At 44.6% G+C, this 25,155-nt stretch overlaps 1 protein-coding gene across 1 annotated transcript in view; it reads left to right on the top strand.

Moving 5' to 3' along the window:
- Positions 1–24,814, top strand: part of METTL11B (methyltransferase like 11B) — a 35,229-nt gene extending 10,415 nt beyond the window's left edge. Inside the window, 4 exon segments of the mRNA XM_030572841.1 lie at positions 4,928–5,103; positions 19,925–20,136; positions 20,138–20,173; positions 23,306–24,814. Of these exon segments, the coding sequence (XP_030428701.1) occupies positions 4,928–5,103; positions 19,925–20,136; positions 20,138–20,173; positions 23,306–23,579 (698 nt within the window). The 3' untranslated portion in view covers positions 23,580–24,814.
- The last annotated feature ends 341 nt before the right edge of the window (positions 24,815–25,155 follow it).

Here is a 25,155-nt window from a genome sequence, read left to right as displayed (position 1 = left end):
ATCTGGAATTTTGCTTGGCCTGGTGGTGTTTCAGGTGAAAGGTGCACATTTGTGTCTTGCTAGGCTTGGCATTCAGGAACCAAGTGCAATAGTATTTTCCAGGTACACTCAGGGAGTCAGTTAAAATGTGCTCAGTGTCATCAAATCTTTCCACCTAGGAAGTGATGCAAAGATCATCTGCCTGAATGAATCTTTGCATGTCAGGGAATTCTGGTTGGTCATTTGAGTGCACATTAACAGCAAGGGTGATAGCACTGAACCTTGGGGCAATCCATTCCATTGAGCTAGCCATCAACTTTTCTGACCATCCATTTTGACAAAGAAATGTCAATTTTTGTGCAGGGAAGAGGTGACCAGGACCATCTGGCTCTTCTTGCCAATTTCAACAGCAGTGCATGATGGTTTACAGTGTGATATGCCTTTGACAGATCAACAAATACAGCCTCTGTAATTTTGCAGAATTGGAGCCATTTTCAATGTATTGAGTTAGATTTGCAACTTGGCCAAGGCATAAATATCCTGGTCGGAAACAGGCCTGGGCATCAGCTAGTTGCTCTTCCTCTATGAGCACTATTCTAACCATTATCATCTGCTCATATAGTTTGTAGGTTGAGCAGAGTAAGGATATTGGGCAATAACTCTTTGCTTGGTTAGGGTCCTCATGTGGTTTGAGTACTGTAACCCCTTTGATCTGTTTCTACAGCCTGGGTGTCTGCATTAACACTTGCATGGAGACAAAGAAGTGAAACAGCCACTTCTGTGCTCTTGTCCCAAAGTGTAGCAATGATTCATTAGCTATATCATCGAGACTAGCTGCTTTCCACTTTTCAGAGTTTTCATGGCTGTGGTTAACTCCTCTGTGTTGAGCTGCTCATTTTGGACTTTGTTGTCTGAGGAGTTAGCAAAGTTTCTGCTTGATTTGTTTGCTTTGTGGGCTAGTTTATCAGTTGGAATGAGCTGGTGTGCAGCTTGGTTGGGAGAGATGCTCTTGGTTGGGAGCAATGCTCTTTGGTGGTTGTGCATCGCGGTCCAGCTTGCGAATGGTGGCCCATTCTTTTTTTGCTATTGTTTCAATCGGCTCCCTTCAGTGGTTGTGCTGCTCATTTCCAATCTCTCTCATAGGCTAACTGGTTTCTTCACGGAATGGATCCAGGTCAAAAATATTCTGACTCTCTCTTGTATTGTTGGCTTGCCTGTTCTGAAAGCCCAAGTGTATGTAATGTCCAACATCCCCTAGGGATGTACTTTTGGGCACTCTTTCACATCGGGGACACAAGTTCGCCATAGTGAACATAGTGCTCAGTTCAAAGGTGAAGCCTTCCCAGGAAGCTTTTCTGAAGTAGAATCTTGGCAGGTACTTTGTTTACCTGGGTTGCACTGCAGCCTCTAATCTCACTTGCGCTGGTCTATTATTGCCATAATGTCCCTTCTGAAGTTGCCGGCATTTTCAGAGGTCACAAAAGCAAGATCGGGATTGTATCCCTTCTTCCATCCAGTGCTTTTGAAGGCACATTTGTCCTTGAAGTTGTAGTGCATGGTCAACTTGTTGGTTGCTGTCCCCTCCTCAACTTCTTCCCCTTTGGGGAATCCCCAGATGGTTTTGTGACTGTTGAAATTGCCTGTGACAAGACATGGTTTTACAGCAGTGGAAGGTCAGTTGGCCATGCAAACTGTTCACGTGCTGGTTTGTAAACAGAAATTGCTTCCATGATAAGTGCTGTTGTACCATGGTGCTTCACAGCAGTGTTTTTCCACCAGTCTTTTGTCATGTAAAGTATTGTACTGCCATAAATATAGCTTTTGATGTTCACAGCTATATGCATGCCAGGAGTGTTTGGTGCAGTTGCCTTGCCGTGTGTCAGTTGCAGACACATAACATCGGTTTTCATGCCAGATAGCATGGCAGTCTTCTTCGCAGAGAATCCCTCCACATCGAAATGGACAATTTTTAGTGCCATATTTGGCTGAGAAGTTTATGTCGACATCTACGTCTGCCTCTTCTGTTGAGGTCTCAGCGGGCATTGCCAGATTTGGTGTCTCATGTTTAGCTGCAATGGGAGTCACAATATGAGTGTATCTGACGCAACCTCTGTTTGGCTTGATGAGTGAGCAAAAACATGAACTGCACCCCTCTGGGAGGTAGTGCCAGTGGAGAGGGGAAGCTAGAAAGTAATGTGTAGCTAAGGGTCCATGAGAAATTCAGGGCCAGACTCCAAAGATCTAAGATCCTGAGCAGCGTGTCACTCTCATGTGATCCCTTTCATTAGGGTCACTTTAAGTGTTACTGCTCTGAATAACGGTAATATGTGCTGCCCCTTTCAGACAAACCCCTGCCCTGAAGCACAAGCTGCATGTTCATTCCTCTCCTTTCCATCCATCAGGAGAATGTGAAACTCCATCTCTTGACAAGACCAATAAAATTGTTCTAGAAATCATCAATGGAATCTCTTACGTGAGATCTTGTAAAACCAGCATCCCGGGCCTCAGTTACACTAGCCTCATCAACAGTGGCTGCAATATACAGATAAAGGGGATACAGGGGTAGAAGGGGAAAAGTCCCTGGAGGAACAGACAATAGCCAGTGGATCCTTCTATTTCCCAGAGTCTGACAATCATCATGGTCAAGATTTGCAGGGGATCAGCTGCCACTCCCTTGTTTTTTCTTCCTTTAGTGAAATGTTTCTTTGGAGTATGGAAAATAACCAGTGGAGTGTGTCAAACCCGGGTTTGACCCTTGTTGGGCTCAGCACTCACTTGTGGTATAAATTTCTCAGGCATAACATAAATGTGTAATGGATTAAAGCTTTAATAGTATCTGCTCAGCAGTCGGCTTAAGCAGGTGATGACAAGGGGGCTGGTAATGTTGCTTTTGTTGGATAAAGGATATCCCTGGCATGCTGTGTATACGTAACCCAATAGCACTATTTTGCTCAGAGTGGTCTTTGGTGGTAATTATTCCCTATTTTACTTCCTTTGCCCCTCCCTCATTTGCCTCCAGGATGTCATTCTGGTGCTCAGGATGGGCAAGCACACACTTATTCCCCACTGAGCTCCTTGCCTTCAGTAAATACAGTCCATGCCTATTCATGGATTCTGGCCTACTCTGGTCTTCCACAGTGCAGTCTCACTCACCTGTTCAGAGCCCAGGCAATAATTACAGTCAATGACTCCTTAGAAATGTAAAAGTGCAGTACCTCGAAGACAAAGTCGTAACAGTCGCAAGCTACATAAACTTCATTCCTTTCCCATCATTTTATTTATTTAGTCTACAGGGAGGTCTGTTTACATTGTGGCCGAAGGTATCCAACAGACGGACATTTGGTACTTGCTCACTTCCAGTGCTGCACGTGTATTGGAGATGCATGACCTACGGTAGGACTGGCCACTTTCTGCAAGCTGCTAACGAGTACTTGTTGCAAATCCACACCAGCATTAGCTACATCCCTACCTCCTTGTTACTTGCTATTCACAGGCAGTCATGTGATTGGGTCTTCATTCACAGGAATGTTCGGGAAAAGCTCTTTTTCATACAAGGAAAAGCTACATTATCTGCCTTCAAAGCCCGCCTCAAAACTCTCCTCTGCATTGATGCCTACAAACCAACAACAACTTGACAACACTTAGGCAGAGGCCACTGTCCTGCATGCTGACCAATGTTGTCTCATTATTTCCTTATACTTCCTATCTGTCTGTATCTATCTGTCTTTTGTCTTTTACGTAGATTGTAAGTGCCTACAAATACTCGAAAAGGGTAAGTACGAAAAACCCAGAACATTTAGGACAGATCTCAGTTAATGAAAGAAAAAGGGAAAAGTATCAAATATCAAGTTGAGAATTTATATTTCTTAGACAGCTGTGAATCTACTATTCCTGGTCACCAGCAGACCATGTGATAGTAATATAGAGCCCAAACATTTAAAAACTAAACAATGAAAATAGAAACTCCAAACTCTGGCACCTATTGTGTCACCCTCATCAATTACACATCCCTCCTCCTTTTTGATTTGTGGCAGATGAAGATTTAGGGACTGATGCGCTACCACCTTGCACCGTATATAGTCATTTTGGACTGGACCTTGCAATTAACTCCACTGGTGCCAGGCAGGAAAAATATATTACAGAAAGTCATAGAATTCTTCACTCAGTCACACTGGTGGGACCATTTTACTCCTGCTTGGCACACACTTTGCACACTTATAATCAACGACACAAGGTGCTGGGCTTTAGACTGTACAAACCAATTAGGCTCATCTTGGGATACCTGTATACTGCAATCAGAGGTGTGACTGCACATGTGTAGCCATACCAGAGCTAGCTTTGATTGAAGCAGTTCAAATAACAATAGAAGTAAAACTGCAGCAGCACAGATTGTATAATCCTGGGTACGTACTTGAGCAGCTGGCTCATACTGCTGGGACTTCTATGCTATTGTTATTCAAGCTAGCTAGATCAAAGCTAGCTCAGGTAGGTCCATGTGTGTGCAGTCATCCTTTTGACTGCGGTGTGGACATACCCATAGTCTAAGACTGTTAATATAACCCACGGCTTTGCTGTGTAGCAAACAGCTTCTATGGCTCTAATTTGTATGCGTATTTGCTCTCAAGTCTGAAATCTACGATTTTGAGTTAACATGGAGCTGTCTGGGAAGGTAGGGATGTATTTACACAAATGGGGCCTGACCTCGGAAGGTGCTGAGCGGCCTCAGTTCCCATTGACTTTAATGTGAGTTGATGGATCTCAGCACCTTGCCGGAGCCAGTCCAGAATTAATTATCCTTTTTAATTAGGAAGAGAATTTTGCAAATTCTTGGTTTATTCCCACATTCAGAGACCTTATGCATGCACACATGCGCACACACACAATCCAATAAGACACCCAATCAGACCATAGAGTATCCCATTATAAATAATACACTTTCTGTTTGCAGTGAAACTTTATGCTTTAACGAGCGAAGTGATCAGTGGCGAGATGCAGTTCTATGCCAGAGCCAAACATTTCTATTGGAAAGTGCCAGCGACAGAAGAGGGCATGATGGGAGATTACATTGAGCTGTCCAATATGGACATTGAATCCTCCAGGGAATTTCTTAGGAAGTTTATTGGGGTAAGTCGTCCGCTCCCATCTTCGGCAAGAAGCAGGGCTCGTGTCATAATTCACATGCATCTTGGCCAGTCGTTCTTCAATTCTTACATCCTGATCCTGCAAAACACACCATGCAGGTGGATCCAAGCACTTGCACAGAACCCCAGAGTTCCACGGAGGTTAAGGGGTTGTTCTATTTGTAGGATTGGGGCCATACATAGGCAAAATTATCACTGGCTTCAGTGGGAGTTTCACCTGTGTAAATGCTACAAGGTCAGACCTAGTTTGTTCAGTGAAGTAGGACATGATACACCAAATCAGACTAATACTCCAGCTAGCCCATTACCCTCCCTCTCTTGGAGCCTGTTTCTAAATGTTTCTGAAGAAGTTGTGAGATACCCCATGTGATAGGCTGGGCCTTTTTAGGGCCAGGACTTTTCAGAGACCCTTCCCTCTTAAAAAGTCTTTCCAATTACAGGGGCACTCACTGTCTGAGTCAATCCAAAGAGTCTCTCCAGCATGGGGCATGGGCTACCTGCAGGTTTAAACTAGTGTAAATGGTGGATTCTCTAACTTGAGGTCTTTAAACCATGATTTGAGGACTTTGTAACTCAGCCAGAAGTTAGGGGTCTATTACAGGAGTGGGTGCATGAAGTTCTGTGGCCTTCAATGTGCAGGAGGCCAGACTAGATGATCATGATAGACTCATAGACTTTAGGGTCAGAAGGGACCAACATGATCATCTAGTCTGACCTCCTGCACAAAGCAGGCCACAGAACCCTACCCATCCACTTCTATAACAAACCCCTAGCCTATGTCCAAGTTATTGAAGTCTTCAAATTGTGGTTTGAAGACCTCAAGCTGCAGAGAATCCACCAGCAAGTGACCCATGCCCCACACTGCAGAGGAAGGTGAAAAACCTCCAGGGCCTCTGCCAATCTGCCCCGGAGGAAAATTCCTTCCTGACCCCAAATATGGCGATCAGCTAAACCCTGAGCATGTGGGCAAGACTCACCAGCCAGCACCCAGGAAAGAATTCTCTGCAGTAACTCAGATCCCATCCCATCCAACATCCCATCACAGACCACTGGGCATGCTTATCTGCTGATAATCAAAGATCAATTGCCAAAATAAAGCTATCCCATCATACCATCCCTTCTATAAACTTATCAAGCTTAGTCTTAAAGCCAGATATGTCTTTTGCCCCCACTACTCCCCTTGGAAGGCTGTTCCAGAACTTCACTCCTCTAATGGTTAGAAACCTTCGTCTAATTTCAAGTCTAAACTTCCTAGTGTCCAGTTTATACCCATTTGTTCTTGTGTCTACATTGGTACTAAGCTTAAATAATTCCTCTCCCTCCCTAATATTAATCCCTCTGATATATTTATAAAGAGCAAGCATATCCCCCCTCAGCCTTCTTTTGGCTAGGCTAAACAAGCCAAGCTCTTTGAGTCTCCTTTCGTAAGGCAGGTTTTCCATTCCTCGGATCATCCTAGTAACCCGTCTCTGAACCTGTTCCAGTTTGAATTCATTCTTCTTAAACATGGGAGACCAGAACTGCTCACAGTATTCCAGATGAGGTCTCACCAGTGCCTTATATAATGGTACTAACACCTCCTCGTCTTTGCTGGAAATACCTCACCCGATGCATCCTAAAACTGCATTAGCTTTTTTAACAGCCATATCACATAGGCGGCTCATAGTCATCCTGTGATCAACCAATACTCCAAGATCCTTCTCCTCCTCTGCTTCCAACTGATGTGTCCCCAATGCATATCTAAAATTCTTATTATTAATCCCTAAGTGCATGACCTTGCACTTTTCACTATTAAATTTCATCCTATTACTGTTACTCCAGTTTACAAGGTCATCCAGATCTTCCTGTATGATATCCCGATCCTTCTCTGTGTTAGCAATACCCCCCAGCTTTGTGTCATCCGCAAACTTTATTAGCACATTCCCGCTTTTTGTGCCAAGGTCAGTAATAAAAAGGTTAAATAAGATTGGTCCCAAAACTGATCCTTGAGGAACTCCACTAGTAACCTCCTTCCAGCCTGACAGTTCACCCTAGTCCTTTCTGACCTTAAAGTCTATGAGGCTATAGACGTCTGGCTTGCCAATGAAGGTTAAGTATAGTTAGACCCCAGGTCAGGGATTTTCTCCAACTCCTCCCTGTTGTAGTGGGCTTTACCTGGTCTGGAGGGCCCTTGCATGTGACAGAGGTTTGCAGGCCACCTTCCTCCTAGTAGCTCTGTTGCAAGCATTACTGCCTCTGAGGCCCAGCCACCTTCCTCTGGTTACCCCCCTTTCCAGTGACAGACTCTCCCTTTTAAGTTCATTTCCTACACATGGCACAGGCTTTGCAGGTGCACCTATTTAGTACTGGTTGAGCCCAGAGGAGCTCGTTAGTGGTTTCCTGATTGGGACAGGGGTGTGCCGCATCCCACTCCCTATTAGCAAACATAGAATAAGATGCCCATAAAGAAATTTTTTTCCTAACCTCAGTCACTTAGGGACAGATTTTTAAAGATATGTAGGTGCCTAAAGATGCAGATGGGTGTCCAGAGATTTTCCAAAGCGCTTCTCTGGGGATGTGTTCATTATCCATACTAATGTCTTAAATGTTTGTGAAACCTGCTAAGCTTTCGGCCTCAGTGATATCTTGGGGCAACGAGTTCCATCAGTTAGGCTTTCTATAAAGTATGTTCCTTTATCAGGTTTAAATATATTGGGATGGAAAGTGGTGGTAGTTTAACAACACAGAACAATACTACATAGCAATGTTGGGCAGGAAGTGAGAGAATATTGTATCTAATAGAAACTACTGGGGGAATATGTCAGTGCAATAGAATTGCCTGAACTGGTAAATCTGTATTAGTAATCATAATAATTAATAATTAGTAGTAGTAGTACAATAGCACCTAGAGGTCCCAAAACAAATCAGGACCTCAGGGGCTGTACAAACACACAATAGTCCCTACCCTAAAGAGGCAAAGGATGGGAGGAAGCAATTTGCCTAAGGTCACAGAGGAAATCAGTACCAGAACCAGGAATCAAACCCAAGTCCCAGACCACTGGCCAATCCACTAGACCACAGTACACTTATATCATTAGAGGTGCTTGCTTCATATTAAATAAATGTCTAACCAATGGTCATAAAATTGCAATCAAGAGCAGCAAAATAATTTTTCATTTCAGTCTTCTCATGCGGGGTAGTGTTGCAGTGGTTTTGTTCTAGCTCTGATCAGCATATAATCTGATGACTAACAATGACTTTACTCCTTTGTACTTTAAAGTTCTTTTCTGCTTTGCACTGAAGGTAGCATCATACTTTGTCTGAGAGGCCGTGCGCTCCAATTTACTGCTCACAGACCTGGGAGCCAAGAACCCCTGCATTTGAACTTCAGCTGTGCCAGCGACTTGCTGTATAACCTCCCTAGGCCAAATTCTTCCTTTTGCTACACCCTAGGTCAATGGTTTTCAATCTGTGGTCCATGGACCCCTGAGGGTCTGAAGACTATGAGTATGTCTAAACTACAAAATTAAGTTAAATTTATAGAAGTTGATTTTTTAGGAACAGATTTTATACAGTCAATTGTGTGTGTCCCTACTAAGCGCATTAAGTCGGTGGTGTATGTCCACAGTACCATGGTTAGTGTCGACTTTGGGAGCATTGCACTATGGGTAGCTCTCCCACAGTTCCCGCAGTCTCTGCTGCCTATTGGAATTCTGGGTTGAGCTCCCAATGCCTGATGGGGCAAAAACACTGTTGCGGTTGCTTTTGGGTACATGTCATCAGTCGCCCCCTCCTCCGTGAAAGCAATGGCAAACAATTGTTTCGCGCCTTTTTTCTGTGTGGGTGCCATACTGCTTTCAGCAGATGGTGCAGTAGGACGGCTAACAGTCGTCATCCAACCACTGCTTCTGCTGCAACTCTGCTCTCCTGGTGCCATGAATCCACCTCACAGGTTCTTTCGTCGTTCTTTATAAATATGTATTCTCATGGCATCTCATCATCATCCACCACTTCCGCTGCAACTCTGCTCTCCTGCTCTCATGCAGACGTCATACCATGGCAAGCATGGAGCCCACTCAGCTCACCGCTGCTGTTGTGAGCACTGTAAACACCTCACGCATTATCTTGCAGTATGTGCAGAGCCTGCAAAAGCAGGTGAGACGGCGATGACAGCACAATTACGATAGTGATGAGGACATGCATACAGACTTCTCTCAAAGCACAGGCCCTAGCAATTTGGACATCATGGTGGTAATGGGGCAGGATCATGCCGTGGAACAGCAATTCTGGGCCGGGAAACAAGCACAGACTGGTGGGACCATATAGTGTTGCAGACCTAGGATGATTCTGAGTGGCTGTAAAACTTTTGCATGAGTAAGGGCACTTTCATGGAACTTTGACTTGCTTTCTCCTGCCCTGAAGCATAAGAATACCAAGATGAGTTGAATTACCATTGGGGATGTTGAAATACCTATAGTTATCCTTGGAGACCCAACCTACCCCTTAATGCCATGGCTGATGAAGCCATACACAGGCACCCTGGACAGTAGTAAGGAGCAGTTCTGCTCTAATCCCTTCGTTAGGGAGGAGCACAGCAACTGATTTTAAGATCCCTTAAGGCCTGGTCTACACTATGATTTTAGGTCAAATTTAGCAGCGTTATCTCAATTTAAGCCTGGACCTGTTCACATGACAAAGCCCTCCTTTTCTACTTAAAGGGCTCTTTAAATCAATTTCTTTATTCCATCTCTGACGAGGGGATTAGCGCTGAAATTGGCCTTGCCGGGTCGAATTTGGGGTATTGTGGATGCAATTCAATGGTATTGGCCTGCAGGAGCTATCCCAGAGTGCTCCATTGTGACCGCTCTGGACTGCACTCTCAGCTCAGATGCACTGGCCAGGTAGACAGGAAAAGGCCCACAAACTTTTGAATCTCATTTCCTATTTGGCCAGCATGGCAAGGTGCAGGTGAGTGCAGATCTCATCAGCAGAGGTGACCATGATGGAGTCCCAGGATAGCAAAAGAGCTCCAGCACAGACTCAACAGGAGGTATGGGATCTGCTCGCTCTATGGCGAGATGAATCTGTGCTAGCTGAACTCCGTTCCAGTAAACAAAATGCCAAAACATTAGAAAGTCTCAAAGGGCATGAAGGACAGAGGCCATAACAGAGATGCAATGCAGTGCTACTTGAAAATTAAGGAGCTAAGGCAAGCCTACTAAAAAACCAGAGAGGCAAACGGCCACTCCAGATCAGAGACCCGAACATGCTGCTTCTATGATGAGCTGCATAGCATGTTAGGGGGTGCAGCCACCACTACCCTAGCCCTGTGCTTTGACTCTCTCAATGGAGAATCACGCAACATGGAAGTGGGTTTTAGTGACAAGGAAGATGATAGCTCACAGCAAGGAAGTGGAGAAACCAGTTTCCCCAACAGCCAAGATATGTTTTTCACTCTGGACCCACCCAAGGCATGCTCCTGAACCCTGAAGGCGGAGAAGGGACCTCTGGTGAGTGTACCTTTGTAAATATTACACATGGTTTAAAAGCAAGCGTGTTTAATGATTGATTTGCCCTGGCATTCGTAGCCAGTACAGCTACTGGAAAAGTCTGTTAATGTTTCTAGGGATGGAGTGGAAATCCTCCAGGGACATCTCCATAAAGCTCTTCTGGATGTACTCTCAAATCCTTTGGAAAAGGTTTCTGGGGAGGGCAGCCTTATTCCATCTGCCATGGTAGGACACTTTACCACCCTAGGCCAGTAGCACGTAGTCTGGAATCATTGCATAACAAAGCATGGCAGCGTATGGTCCCGGTGTTTGCTGGCATTCAAACAACATCCATTCTTTATCTCGCTGTGTTATCCTCAGGAGAGTGATATCATTCATGGTCACCTGGTTGAAATAGGATGCTTTTATTAAGGGGACATTCAGAGGTGCCCGTTCCTGCTCGGCTGTTTGGCTATGGCTGAACAGAAATGTTCCCCGCTGTTAGCCACGTGGTGGGGAGAGGGGTGAAACATGAGTGATCTCTCACACCAAACCGGCAGGCCCTCAATACAAGAGGCAAAATGCAACCTTGTAACAAAAGCACACGTGCTGTGTAATGTGAACAGCAAGGTTTAATGTGAAAGAGTGTACCTATTGTTCTTTAAAATGTGTCTTAACTACCACTCTCCCTTTTCCTCCACCAGCCGCAAATGTTTCTCCTTCGCAGAGGTTAACGAAGATTAGAAAGCAAAAAAAATGCTCTCAGGATGAAATGTCCTCTGAGCTCCTGCTGCCCTCTCACACTGACAGAGCACAGCAGAATGCATGGAGGCAGACAATGTCAGAGTGCAGGAAAGCACAATATGAATGCGAGGAGAGGTGGTGGGCTGAAGAGAGTAAGTGGTGGGCTGAAGCTGATAGGTGGCGTCAGCTTGTTAACAGAAGGCAGGAGTCAATGCTCAGGCTGCTGGAAGATCAAACTCATATGCTTCCAACATATGGTTGAGCTGCAGGAAAGGCAGCAGGAGCACAGACCACCACTACAGCCCCTGTGTAACCAACCATCCTCCTCCCCAAGTTCCATAGCCTCCTCACCCAGATGCCCAAGAACACAGTGGGGAGGAACTCCGGCTACCCAGCCACTCCACCCCAGAGGATTGCCCAAGCAACAGAAGGCTGGCCTTCAATAAGTTTTTAAGCTTTAAAGTGCAGTGTGGCCTTATCCTTCCCTCCTCCCACACCCTACATGGTGCTTCCCTCCTCCCCACCCCCTTCCTGGGCTACCTTGGCTGTTATCCCCCTATTTGTGTGAATTAATAAAGAATGCATGAATGTGAAGCAACAATCATTTTATTGCCTCTGCAAGTGGTGATTAAAGGGGGAAGGGGAGAATGGCTAGCTTACAGGGAAGTAGAGTGAACCAAGGGGGAGTGGGTTCATCAAGGAGAAACAATCAGAACTTTCACACTGTAGCCCAGCCAGTCATGAAACTGGTTTTCAAAGCTTCTCTGATGTGCACCGTGCCCTTCTGTACTCTTCTAACCACCCTGGTGTCCGGCTGCGAGTAATCAGCGGCCAGACGATTTGTCTCAACCTCCCACCCCACCATAAACGTCTCCCCCTTACTCTCAAAGATATTGTGGAGCGCACAGCAAGCAGTAATAACAATGGGAATATTGGTTTCTCTGAGGTCTATCTGAGTCAGTAAACTGCGCCGGTGAGCTTTTAAACATCAAATCAGAGAGAAATTCTGTGCATCAGGTATGATGATAGATACAAAATACCTAGAGACAGAATTTTTGTTTCTATTTTTAGCCAGGTGTCTCTGGCATACTGTCCTCACAGAACATGATGCAGAGATACCCTGAATGCCCAAGACCCAATGAGATGGAATCTTGCAGGGTTTGCTATTCTGATGTAGTTTATATGATCCCCTCTGTTTAGTTGATTATAGTCCTGAGGTTTATGTTCTTTTCCGATCCCTGAAAGTTGAATCTAAGGGCAGGTCTACACTACAGGGTTAAGTGGACTTAAATTACGCAACTCCAGCTACTTGAATAACATAGCTGGAGTCAGTGTAACTTAGGTTGACTTATTGCAGTGTCTACACTGCACTGGGTTGACAGGTCTTCCATCGACTTACCTTATGCTTCTTGTTCCGGTAGAATACCAGAGTTGACAGGAGAGCGATCAGTGATTGATTTAGCGGGTCTTCATTAGACCTGCTAAATTGACCCCCAGTAGATCAATTGCCACAGCATCCAGGGCCTGATGAAATGCATCCTAGAATACTCAAGGAGTTAATAGAAGAGGTATCTGAGCCTCTAGCTATTATCTTTGGGAAATCATGGGAGATGGGGGAGATTCCAGAAGACTGGAAGGGGGCAAATATAATGCCCATCTATAAAAAGGGAAATAAAAACAACCCAGGAAACTACAGACCAGTTAGTTTAACTTCTGTGCCAGGGAAGATAATGGAGCAGGTAATCAAAGAAATCATCTGCAAACACTTGGAAGGTGGTAAGGTGATAGGGAATAGCCAGCATGGATTTGTAAAGAACAAATCGTGTCAAACTAATCTGATAGCGTTCTTTGATAGGATAACGAGCCTTGTGGATAAGGGAGAAGCGGTGGATGTGATATACCTAGACTTTAGTAAGGCATTTGATACAGTCTCGCATGATATTCTTATAGATAAACTAGGAAAGTACAATTTAGATGGGGCTACTATAAGGTGGGTGCATAACTGGCTGGATAACCGTACTCAGAGAGTAGTTGTTAATGGCTCCCAATCCTGCTGGAAAGGTATAACAAATGGGGTTCCGCAGGGGTCTGTTTTGGGACCGGTTCTGTTCAATATCTTCATCAACGATTTAGATGTTGGCATAGAAAGTACGCTTATTAAGTTTGCGGATGATACCAAACTGGGAGGGATTGCAACTGCTTTGGAGGACAGGTTCAAAATTCAAAATGATCTGGACAAATTGGAGAAATGGTCTGAGGTAAACAGGATGAAGTTCAATAAAGATAAATGCAAAGTGCTCCACCTAGGAAGGAACAATCAGTTTCACACATACAGAATGGGAAGAGACTGTCTAGAAAGGAGTATGGCAGAAAGAGATCTAGGGGTCATAGTAGACCACAAGCTTAATATGAGTCAACAGTGTGATACTGTTGCAAAAAAAGCAAACGTGATTCTGGGATGCATTAACAGGTGTGTTGTAAACAAGACACGAGAAGTCATTCTTCCGCTTTACTCTGCGCTGGTTAGGCCTCAACTGGAGTATTGTGTCCAATTCTGGGCACCGCATTTCAAGAAAGATGTGGAGAAATTGGAGAGGGTCCAGAGAAGAGCAACAAGAATGATTAAAGGTCTTGAGAACATGACCTATGAAGGAAGGCTGAAGGAATTGGGTTTGTTTAGTTTGGAAAAGAGAAGACTGAGAGGGGACATGATAGCAATTTTCAGGTATCTAAAAGGGTGTCATCAGGAGGAGGGAGAAAACTTGTTCACCTTAGCCTCCAATGTTAGAACAAGAAGCAATGGGCTTAAACTGCAGCAAGGGAGATTTAGGTTGGACATTAGGAAAAAGTTCCTAACTGTCAGGGTAGTTAAACACTGGAATAGATTGCCTAGGGAAGTTGTGGAATCTCTATCTCTGGAGATATTTAAGAGTAGGTTAGATAAATGTCTATTAGGGATGGTCTAGACAGTATTTGGTCCTGCCATGAGGGCAGGGGACTGGACTCGATGACCTCTCGAGGTCCCTTCCAGTCCTAGAGTCTATGAGTCTATGAGCATTGATCTACGGTAAGTGTAGACATATCCATAGTCACATACACTTATGTTCACTGGCTTTCTGTGGGATGGTCTTCACTGCAGGGTTAACTTGTGTTATCTACGTTCAAGTTACTCCTCTCAAGTTAGTCTAGCTGGAGTGAGAGTGGTCACACTGCAAAATAACACTCAAGCTGCTGTGTCCACACCGCTATTGTACTAATTAGGACTCTTGCTAGGACTTCTGGGGACACGTCCCATGGTTCTTTCTGCTGCATTAAGCTGAGTCCCACTATGAACTCTCTTCCAATGTGGAGGTGAATTTGTATGTCCTATCTGGGCATACAAGGGGAATTTTGGGAAGGCATTGGAGGACTGTCAGTAGGCCAGGAACACCAGACATTAGTCTGGTTGTATTGCCAGAGTCTAGGTCAGCATGTTACAGTGGAATCCCCGCTGACCCACTGGCAGAGCCCTGGGCTGGGACCCAGTGGAGTTGGGTGGGCCCGGTCCCCCTTCAGCTGCCCCACCCTTGGGATGATCACCTTCCCACCTTAGGCTGGATGACCTGTGTTTGCTTACTTCTCTGCCCTACCCCAGGGTCAGAGCCCTGAGACTGCTAATTCCCCTATTGAGCATTGCATTTATAGGTATAACATAATGAGGGGGCGTGGCCTTCCTCTGAGACTGATGGGGAGGGATGGCCACTAACCACTACACAATGTTATTGGCTCATTTGTTGGATCTGAATGCCGAAGGATAGGGCATGGTCATTATTTTATTATCCAATGAATGCCAAATAGTTTGGCCTAACTTGCAGTGTGTAGTGAATCCAACCCAAATACTCTCATGCTCCAATTCTCTGCCTTCTCTATGTGACTCCTAGAGCTGACTCAAGTGTTGTCATCAGAATGTTTTTTTGACTAACAATGGCTTTTTGACCAAAATGATTTTTTTTTTGATGTGGAAAATTTTCTTTTGGGTTGAAGTTTTCCAGTTGTTAGATGACAAAATGGAAATTGAGTATTTTGCCATAAAAGTTTTCAGTTCTCAGTGAAGTTTTTGGTGTCTGAACACTGAAAATTTTTATCAGAAAAAATTTTGATTAGTGAATTATTTCCCCTTTTTAATTTCATGTTTGTCAACAAATTTGCATCGCAAATTTGGTAAAAAAAATACAAACTTTATGTTTTTTAGTGGAAAAATATATATACATATTTTTTACCAGCTCTAATTCTTCCCTCCTCACCTGCAGTTTTCCCCCGAGACAGTAATGGAAAAGTTCCTGTGTTCTAATCCCTTCTCTGTCACTGTCCTTCTCTGCATTCCTTTCCACTCCTCCAAGCCTTGAGCAGTGATGCCATGAGCCTCTGCTATGGCTGCTTGTGGTGGGCTGTATAAACTCTGCACTAACAGAGAAGGGGCTTGGGAAGATATGTGCGCTAAGGTAACCCTGCCAGTCATGCATGGTAAGCAGGAAAACTTTAAAAGGAGGAAGCTGCACTCCACAAGGGGGAAGCCCTGAGAAGAGAGTGGCTGGAGTAGCTCCTGAAACAGCAGGAAGAATCTTCACTCCAGAAATGCCCCCAGCTCCTCAAGGAGTCCAGAGAGCTTCAGGGACAAACTCGATAGGTAAAGACTAAGGTAGTTACCCAGGCACCTCTGAAGTAAGATGGTGCCTCCGTCATGTCTGCTTTTCATTGATCTCAGGAGGGGCTTGTTTTGTGTTGAACCTGCACCTTTGCTTTCCCCCCACCCATCAACCAAGCAGGGCCCACAAGGGCAGAACTCACTACAAGGGCTAAGAAGGTACGACTTGTACTGGAGTAACCCTATGGTGGTAACTGGACATGGCAAAAGTCCAGAGCCCCACTAGGGAGATGCCCCAGAGAGACTCATTTTACACTGCCATATCCCTAAGGAGTTTCATGAGCCCCTCATTCTGCTACTTGCCAGAGCTTTTGAATATGTACATCTCCTACAGGATAGCAGCTTAGGGGCTGAGATGGCCTGAGAGAACCAACCAGCAAAGTGCTTTCCATCCAAACACAGGGCTGGTCAAAAGTCTGTCTGGCAAAACTGTTTGACAATGGAAAATTGGGTTTTCAACTCAATTAAGTTTTATTTGCTAAAAAGTGTCTGCTCTCTGTGGAAAATTTAGATTTTTAATTAAAATACAGGGCAACCGAAATTCAGACGATTTCAGCAGAAAAGCAAAATATTTCAATATTTTGATTAAAAATGGATTGAAAAAAACTGCAGTGCCTCATGGGAACTATAGTTCAGGTGGTTCATGCTCACGTTCTCCCCTGTAGGTGGTCAGACTACATCTTCTGTAATACACTACTTTCTCCCCTCTTGCTGAGGGATGCAGGTGCCTCATAGGAAGCTGCTGACCATCGTGCATCATGGGAGATGAAGTCTGGCCAGACAGCTCTGCCTAACAGAGACTGGGAGCATAAGGTACCCAAACTACAACTCCCATGAGGCAGCGTGGTACCATTTTCAATCAGAAGGTTTTGTTTTTTTGATATTGCACTGAAAAGCCAAAAATGAATAATAATAACTAATGTTCTTTGGCGAGTGAAGAATTCATGGGACAGGCATTCTCCACAGGCCAAGGACATTCTTAATTAGCCAAAGAACATTTGTGATGTTCATTTACATGCTGTTCACTAGGTGCATCGACAATATCTAATAGTATGTAGATTAGTAGGTACATTTACAGAGCATGAGACAGTCCCCTTACAAGGAACCCTGGATAAGAGGCAGCCTAAGGAAGGAGTTTTGTGACCCTAACTTCTCTGATGTGAATTTCCATGTGGCCTACTAGCAAGTCCTTACAGGCTGGGGACTGACTGGCTAAGTGGCAGTTTGGCAGAATAGGGCCTGTGGATTACAGTGGACGAGAAGCTGGATATGAGTCAGCATAGAAGAAGGCTAACAGCATATTGGGCTGCATTAGTAGGAGCATTGCCTGCAGATTGAGGGAACTGATTATTCCCTCTATTCAACACTGGTGAGGCCACATCTGGAGTATTGTGTCCAGTTTGGGCCCCCCACTACAAAAAGGATGTGGACAAATTGGAGAGAGTCCAGCGGAAGGCAACAAAAATGATTAGGGGGCTTGGGCACAGGATTTATGAGGAGAGGCTGAGGGAACTGGGCTTATTTAGTCTGCAGAAGAGAAGAGTGAGGGGGTGGGATTTGATAGCATCCTTCAATTACCTGAAGAGGGGTTCCAAAGAGGATGGAGTTAGGCTGTTCTCAGTGGTGGCAGATGACAGAACAAGGAACAGTGGTCTGAAGTTGCAGGGGGAGAGGTTTAGGTTGGATATTTGGAAACACTATTTCACTAGGAGGGTGGTAAAGCACTGGAATGGGTTACTTAGGGAGATGGTGGCATCTCCATCCTTAGAGGTTTTTAGGGTCAGGCTTGACAAAGCCCTGGCTGGGATGATTTAGTTGGTGTTGGTCCTGCTTTGAGCAGTGGAGTTGGACTAGATGACCTCCTGAGGTCCCTTCCAACCCTAATCTTCTATGATTCTGTTAATGATTAGATCTGGTCTGATGAATGCATCAGTAAAAAGTTATGATAGAACTGGTTGGAAAACAGGGATTTTTCCTGTGGAAAATTTTGGATTTACCCTGTGCAGGACCGAGACACATTCTTGCAAACAAGGTCAGATTAATCTTCAGAAATGGACAAAGCAGGACAAGTCGAGTGAGTGGCTGTGGGTGAGATCTTTCCAGGCCTCTGTGTTTATTCTACAGCTACTTCATGTAACTAGACGCACAGCCAGTATATTTATAGCCATGATGTAGTCCTTGGAACTGTCCTTTGACCTTAATAATCTGCTGAATTAATCACTGAAAGGGGGCCCAAGAAGTGATGATATACACGCCTCTGACATGATTTATTCTTAGTCTTGTTAGAGGAGGTTGTTTAATAAGCTGATAGAACCAAATCCTTCCTTGATGTATCTTTCTGGAAAGGTATGGAGTTACAGCAGGGGTGACCTTGGCCCTTAGCTTTCATTTCAACACTGAGTTACATAGGAGAGGGGAGAAGGTGTTTACATTTGTCTCCAATGTGTTTTCTTTAAAGATAAATTAGCTTGGAGGAGTTCCAGTCTCACAGTTAATGCCTGCGCACTGCTAAAATTCCCGTTTTACAGCAAAACAGTGTGTTCTTAAGAGCCCTTGTATAGCTAGAATAGAAGCTGCTGCTATAATTAAGCGAGAAAAACATCTATTAGAAAAATCGTTTTTCAGCAGCTCATTGTTACTTTCTCATACACACACCTTTGGTGCTGAGATTGATCATGTCCAATCTCTGTACAGAGATGATGTTTTTTAAAAAATCTTCTGCAAAATCAATTTGTCCATTTTTGAATTCTGTGTATCGGGAGTGGTGGGATACATTTTCCCCATATGATTCAATCCTTTGGGTAGTCAGAACTAAAACAGGCCTGTTTTGTTTTTGTTTAAGCACCGCATTTTTGCAGAGATTAAATGTATGCTTAAATCTACTGTTAAGGTTTAGCTGTCTTCAGAGGACCATGGGGTGGGTTAGTTTTGGTGGATGGTGGTGTGAATAGCTGAGAATTGAACTTGCAAGGACTTTATGAAATGGGTGAATGTTTTAGAAAGACTAAGGACTTGTGAAAACATTATGTTCACCATTGTGCCAGGCAAAAGACTCCCTGCTTTGTAGGAATGAGCACAGGTCTGGGATTTAGGCGGTCCCAAGTTCTAGTCTATTGTCAAAGAGGGACATGTCTCCCTCCAACATTTTACTATCCCATTGATGGACAAGGTGGGTGAGGTAATATATTTTATTGAACCATCTTCTGTTGGTGAAAAAGACAAGTTTTTGAGTTACACAGGACTCGAAAGCATGTCTCTTTCACCAGCAGAAGTTGGTCCAATAAAAGATATTACCTCATCCACCTTGCTTCTGTAATATCCTGGGACTAACACAGCTACAAATATCCTGTTGATGGTCATTTGTGGCCAATCTTGTCAGCTAACTTGATTCTTCCCAATTATGCCTGAACATGATAAAGTGCTATAATGTAGACAAGCCCCCACAGGGGAACTTGATAGAGTCATTGGAAGTTAAGAGTTTAGTACAAGACCCTGTCCCAGTGACCAAAACCAAAAAGGCATGCCATGAAGTTAATGACCAGTAAATGCAGGCCACCTGTGAAACTCCCTGCCACTGGGGATCACAGAGTTAATCATCTGGATAATTTTCTGTCTGGCAATGATATTTTTAGGTTTGCATATTAAGTTTAGTCAGAGCTCATGCATTAGACTGTGAGCTGATTGTAGCAGGGGAGAGGGGAGAATTTCCATCTGTGCTGATACTACCATCAAATTTTGTACAACACTGCAAAACTGACTATGTGCACAATGAGGCGTTTCCTCTTCAGTGTCAAGTATACAATTGTGATGGAGGCAAGAAAGTGGATTTGATGGACTAATGGCGTGATCCAGCGATCCTCCTGGTGGTGCTATTCCTGGCTTTTAAATGGTTTTCTTGTACTCCGCAGGGTCCTGGGAAAGCTGGCACTGAGCATGCCCTCGACTGTGGTTCTGGGATTGGACGGGTCACTAAGCATGTCCTCTTGCCAGTTTTCAAGAGCGTGGAACTGGTGGATATGATGGAGAATTTTCTGGCTGAGGCCCAGAACTATTTACAGGGCAAGAAGGACAGAGTAAAGATGTACTATTGCTACAGTCTCCAGGAATTCACTCCAGCACCCCCAAAAATATGATGTCATCTGGATACAATGGGTTTCAGGATAGCTCACCATGAATTTATATATATAATGAACCATACATATATTGCATTAAAATACATGTTCAAAGAATGTTGAGGTTGCAGAGTCAGGTACTCAAAAGTTAGGAAATGCCTGAATTAAGGTGGCCTGGGCACTGGCAGAGGTGGGGCATTGAGAACACAGGAAATAGTTTCCTTTTTTCAGTTCTAGTGCACCATAGCAGTCCCCAGCTGCCAGGAGGAGCAACCGCAGAAAAATACTGCTGCACCCCTTCAGCCCTGGAAAGGAGCATGCTCAGTCACTGTGGGTGTGGCACATTGTAGTCTGGTCATCCTGTTTATTATGGTAGTGCCTAAGAACCAAGCAAAATGGAGCTCCATTGTGCTAGGTGCTGTACAAACACAATGCATTAGATGGTTTCTGCCCTGAAGAACTTACAATCAAAATAGACCAGACAGACACAGGGTCAGGGAAGGGGTAGAACACTCCAGCAGAGTGAACAATGGAATGGTAGAAAATGTCATGTTAGTTCCACAACCCTTTTTTCTGTCTTTGGTAGGTGTGCTTAGGAGGTGGATCAGCTGAATGGAAAGAGGAGGGAAAGGAAGAGGGAGTGAGGGGGACAGGTCAGGGAGGAGATGGCAAGAGGGTCTTTTTTGGAGTGAAGCTGAGTAGAAGAGACTGAGGCAGGAGGATCAACCAATCGGAGTAGGGCGGAGAAAGTCACAATGTTTTACAGTTTTGGCTGGAATGTCCATAGGTCCCTGCTGTGGCTGCTTCTGTTCCTATAACAGGAGCTGCCTGAAGATGGAGCAGGCTCAGTGCAGATGGACTCTGCAGAGAATTTAGCTGCCAAATTTCATGTTCCTGAAGGTATTAGGCTAGGCCCTACTCAAGTGCCCTCGCAAGCAAGGAAGGTGCCCTGCCTACGCCTGACCTCAGTTTCCCTCCCAACTAGGTTGACCAGATGTCCCAGTTGTATAGGGACAGTCCCAATATTTGGCGCTTTCTCTTATATAGGCGCCTATTACCTCCCACTCCCTGTCCCAGTTTTTTCACACTTGCTCTCTGGTCACCCTACTCCCAACACTCCTCTAATACTCTCTTGGGCTGAGAACACCCTTGTCATGGAGTAATTTATCATTATACATGTCTCAAAGGCATATAGCAAGTCCCATATTGTAACTCCAAATACCTCTGGCTCTACTGCCTTTTGTCACTCACTTCTCCCTCAGTCCCCAATGCAAATAACCACTCACCCTGGGGTTAGGGAAGGGCTCACACCTGATCTGGGTTCTTTCCTTGCTCTGTGTATGGGACTGAAACCACAGGGCCCTCTAGGCCTTCCTTCACCCCAGCACTTGCAGAGATTGGCAGGTAATGTCCCCACTACTGCTCTGCAGGCCCATGGCTTCCTTCAGCCTCTGTTCTCTACCTCTTCCCTGCCCCTCCTTATACAGGACAATGGCCACAAGAGCACTCCCTGGGGCTCTGGAGTTCCCACCACCCAGGACCCCCTACTTCTGGCCTGTCTCCCTCTGCTCCCTGGCTCTGAAGCCTCCTTATATGTCTTCTGACCCCAGGTGCTACTCTGTCCTCTAGCCAGGGCACACCTATTTAGTCATAGGACTGAGGCCCTCTCCCTAAAGGGGCTTATGCTGTGGTGTGAATTCCATTAAAGGGGCCAGTTCAATTGGTGGTAAAGGCACGCACATAGCTGCCTTCCAACCAGTTGATCTGAGTTTGATTCCTCAGCAGTGTGGCTTTACCAAGGGTCATGGTGGATTCTCCATTACTGACCATTTTTACATCAAGACTGGATGTTTTTCTAATGGATCTGCTCTAAAAATTATTTTGGGGAAGGTCTCTGGCCTGTGTTATACAGAAGGTCAGACTAGATGACCACAATGGTCCCTTGTGGCTTTGGAATCTCTATGAATCTATGAAAAATCCTGTGACTCTGGTTCACACCATGGGCGCACTAGAGCTTTGTAACTAAACATTTGTACATGCTTTTAAACATGGGGGGAAAAATCAGATTTTTCCCTAAAACTTGGTTTTGGAAACGGCTGAATCATTTTTGCAGAAACTTAAAAGAGAAAATTCTCTATGAGGCAGACTCATAACATGGACTATTTGAACCCAAATGGTTAAGTTTGGCAAAGTTTGAAGCAACTGAAAACAGGATCTTATAATGGAAACTCTTACGCTAGCTTAAGTATAGATGGCTCTATCAGCTGGACCTATGACACAACTGATGGTGTTATTATCTTATCTGCAAATGCTGTGGAGTGAACCGTGCTTGCCAGGAAAAGAAGCCATGGAGTCAGGCTTCTCAGATATCTGCTGTGTGTGAAATAAAGAGACAGTAAGGTTGTCAAACTCTTTGGATCGTCCAGCTTCAAGTGCCCCTACTGGCAGCTGAGTGCAACAAGAAAATGGCAAATTCAAGGGTGTCCTTAACTGTTTAGGGCCAAATCAAAAACACAAGCTTGGGACATTAACATGCTAGCTACCATGTCCCATGCCAAATCTGAGCACAGTTAGAAATTAAAGCTGTAGGGAGAACAACGTAGCTCATGGGGCAGGGAATCTAGATCCACTTCATTCTAAATGGGAACATGGCATGACTGTGAGCCTTTAATGAGAAGATTTGCAAAATGAAACAAAATGAAATCAGTTTAATCACATTGATTCATGTTTATGGAATTGGAAGTGACCTGTTTCAGATCATCTCATATACTTGATGGTTGTGTGATTTCGGTGCATTTGGTGTACCCTTGCATGTGCACAATTAACTCTTTAAAAACACCTGCAATGACAAGTTGACCCAACAGCCTGATCCCAAGCCACAACATCTGAGAGGCTAAGGCCTAGTCTACACTAGAAAAGGTTTGGTGACATTGCTATACCAAACCTTCTTAGTATAGATGCAGCTTATACCTGTAAAAGAGTGATGGTATAAGGAAGAAAACCCGGTGTCCTATGAGTCTGTCTCCTGGTCTCATCCTGAGAAACACTTCTATTAGTTACTTTGCCTCAAATAAGTGGAGTATAAATAAGCTGATGAAGTCAAGATCCAGCTGAGATGAGTCCAATCAGATGGCACTGGAATGGTGAACCACAACCCATTTCTGTCTCTTCACCTGTAGGATACCTGACGGATAAAGATCTGGAGTTTCTTATCCGGTGTCAAAATGGCTTGAAGGATAATGGCATTGTCATTCTCAAGGACAACGTGGCCCGGGAAGGCTGTATCCTAGACCCACTGGACAGCAGTGTGATCTGAGACCTGAGCATCCTCCAAAGCCTCGTTGAGAAAAGTGGACTCACCATCCTGCAGCAGGAGAGGCAAAAGGGCTTCCCTGAGCAGTGTGTCCCCGTCTGGATGTTGGCCATGCAGAAGGACTCTGGCCTACCCTGAAAGGGGGTATGCATGGATATGAAGCCCCTGAAACATGACTGATGCTCAGAACTTGCGCTGAGAGGAAGAAAAGAAAATGTCTGCTAAAATCCCACTATTAGTGTAGCTCTACAGCTACAGGGCTCTGCCCTCCAGAATGATCATGAGAGTAACTGCACATGAACCAGGGCATGCTGGCAACTACCCTGTTCCCAAAACCAGGCTGCCTCGTCTTCACATCTTCTACTAATAGGCTTCCTCTCTGTGAGATTTCTATTTTGTTAAAGGGATAAAACTCATCTGTGAGAAAATAATTAGGCTAAAGCTTTCCAAAGTGACTTGAGAGTCTCAGATTTTGGGTGCCCCATTTGAGATGCCATAACGAAGCCTGTTTTTTACAGAGGATGGATGGAAATCAGGGCCCCTTAAGAAGATTCAAGTTGGACATATAAATTACTTCTCTTCTGAAAATCTCAGTATAACTACATATCTGTGTGGCAAATAATACTTAGATTATTGGAATTGAAAATGTCAGGAGTGTCTAATCTATTTACTGTCAGTTATGCTGTTTATTTATTTATTTTTCCATTTCACTCAGGTTGGATGGTGAAACTAATCTGGTCAATTTCATATTTTTAAGTCAATTTCACTTCCTTCTTCCCCTGCCCTAGAAGGATGCTTATATTAGGATTCTCAACACTTCTGGGGAAAGTGTCAGTGACAAAGATCTACACTGTAAAAAGCTGTTTGCGTTGAAAACTTTGCAAAATGGTTTCTACATTTATTAAGTTGCGGAAGACATTTGTTCTCTAACCAAAAGCTGCATTCACAGCAGAAACTGCTTTGGCGATTCCCCTCTTGATTCATACAACCATGAGGTCCTTTCTTTCCCACTGTTGCAGGTTTCACTGAGAGGCCGGCAGGCCTAGTGGGCAGGTTGTGGCCTGTCTATTTCTCTGTGCCCCCAAAATTAACCCACGTGTACTGGATTGGTATGTAGGGGGACCCAGCCCACCATCTCCATCAGGTCCCAGCCCAGGGCCCATGGGGAAGAGGTGTGGAACATGTTGGTCACCTCTTCCTGGTGCACTTGACTAGTCTTCCTTGGGATGCTTCCTACCTCCCTGTTCTCTGTCTGGTTTAGCGTGTAGGCAGAGCCCACTTTCTCCTCAGTGGGGGTTCCCAGTCAGTGAACTAAGCACTTCGCAGGTCTCTTGGTAGTGTCCAATTATTCTCCCTCTGCAGAGAGTGGGGGAAGCCTCTACCCTTCTGGTTGAGTCTAAGCCACAGTCCAGTCCCTCTCCCATGGATTACTTTGTCCCTAGAAACTTCAAATTTTCTTCCTCCCTTTGAACAGCCTCTCTGCTTGACTATCCAAGTCCCATTTTGAGCAGGTACAGGGTCCACTTGACCCAGTACTGCTCCATCAGTCTCTGTGGGAGGGTGTCTCTAAATTCCATCACACCCATATTCAAAACAAGTCTGACATGATATGCAGGACTAATGGCATTTCAAGGGGTGTTAACAGTGAGGCTAAGGGATATTACTAGTACAATATTGAACTAATTAACTGTACTAAGCTATGGAGGATGTTACT

This window comes from Gopherus evgoodei, chromosome 8, assembly GCF_007399415.2.
Source record: "Gopherus evgoodei ecotype Sinaloan lineage chromosome 8, rGopEvg1_v1.p, whole genome shotgun sequence".
Lineage (NCBI taxonomy): Eukaryota > Metazoa > Chordata > Testudines > Testudinidae > Gopherus > Gopherus evgoodei.
Note: the sequence above shows the minus strand (reverse complement) of the source record. Positions and strands in the feature narration are given on the sequence as shown.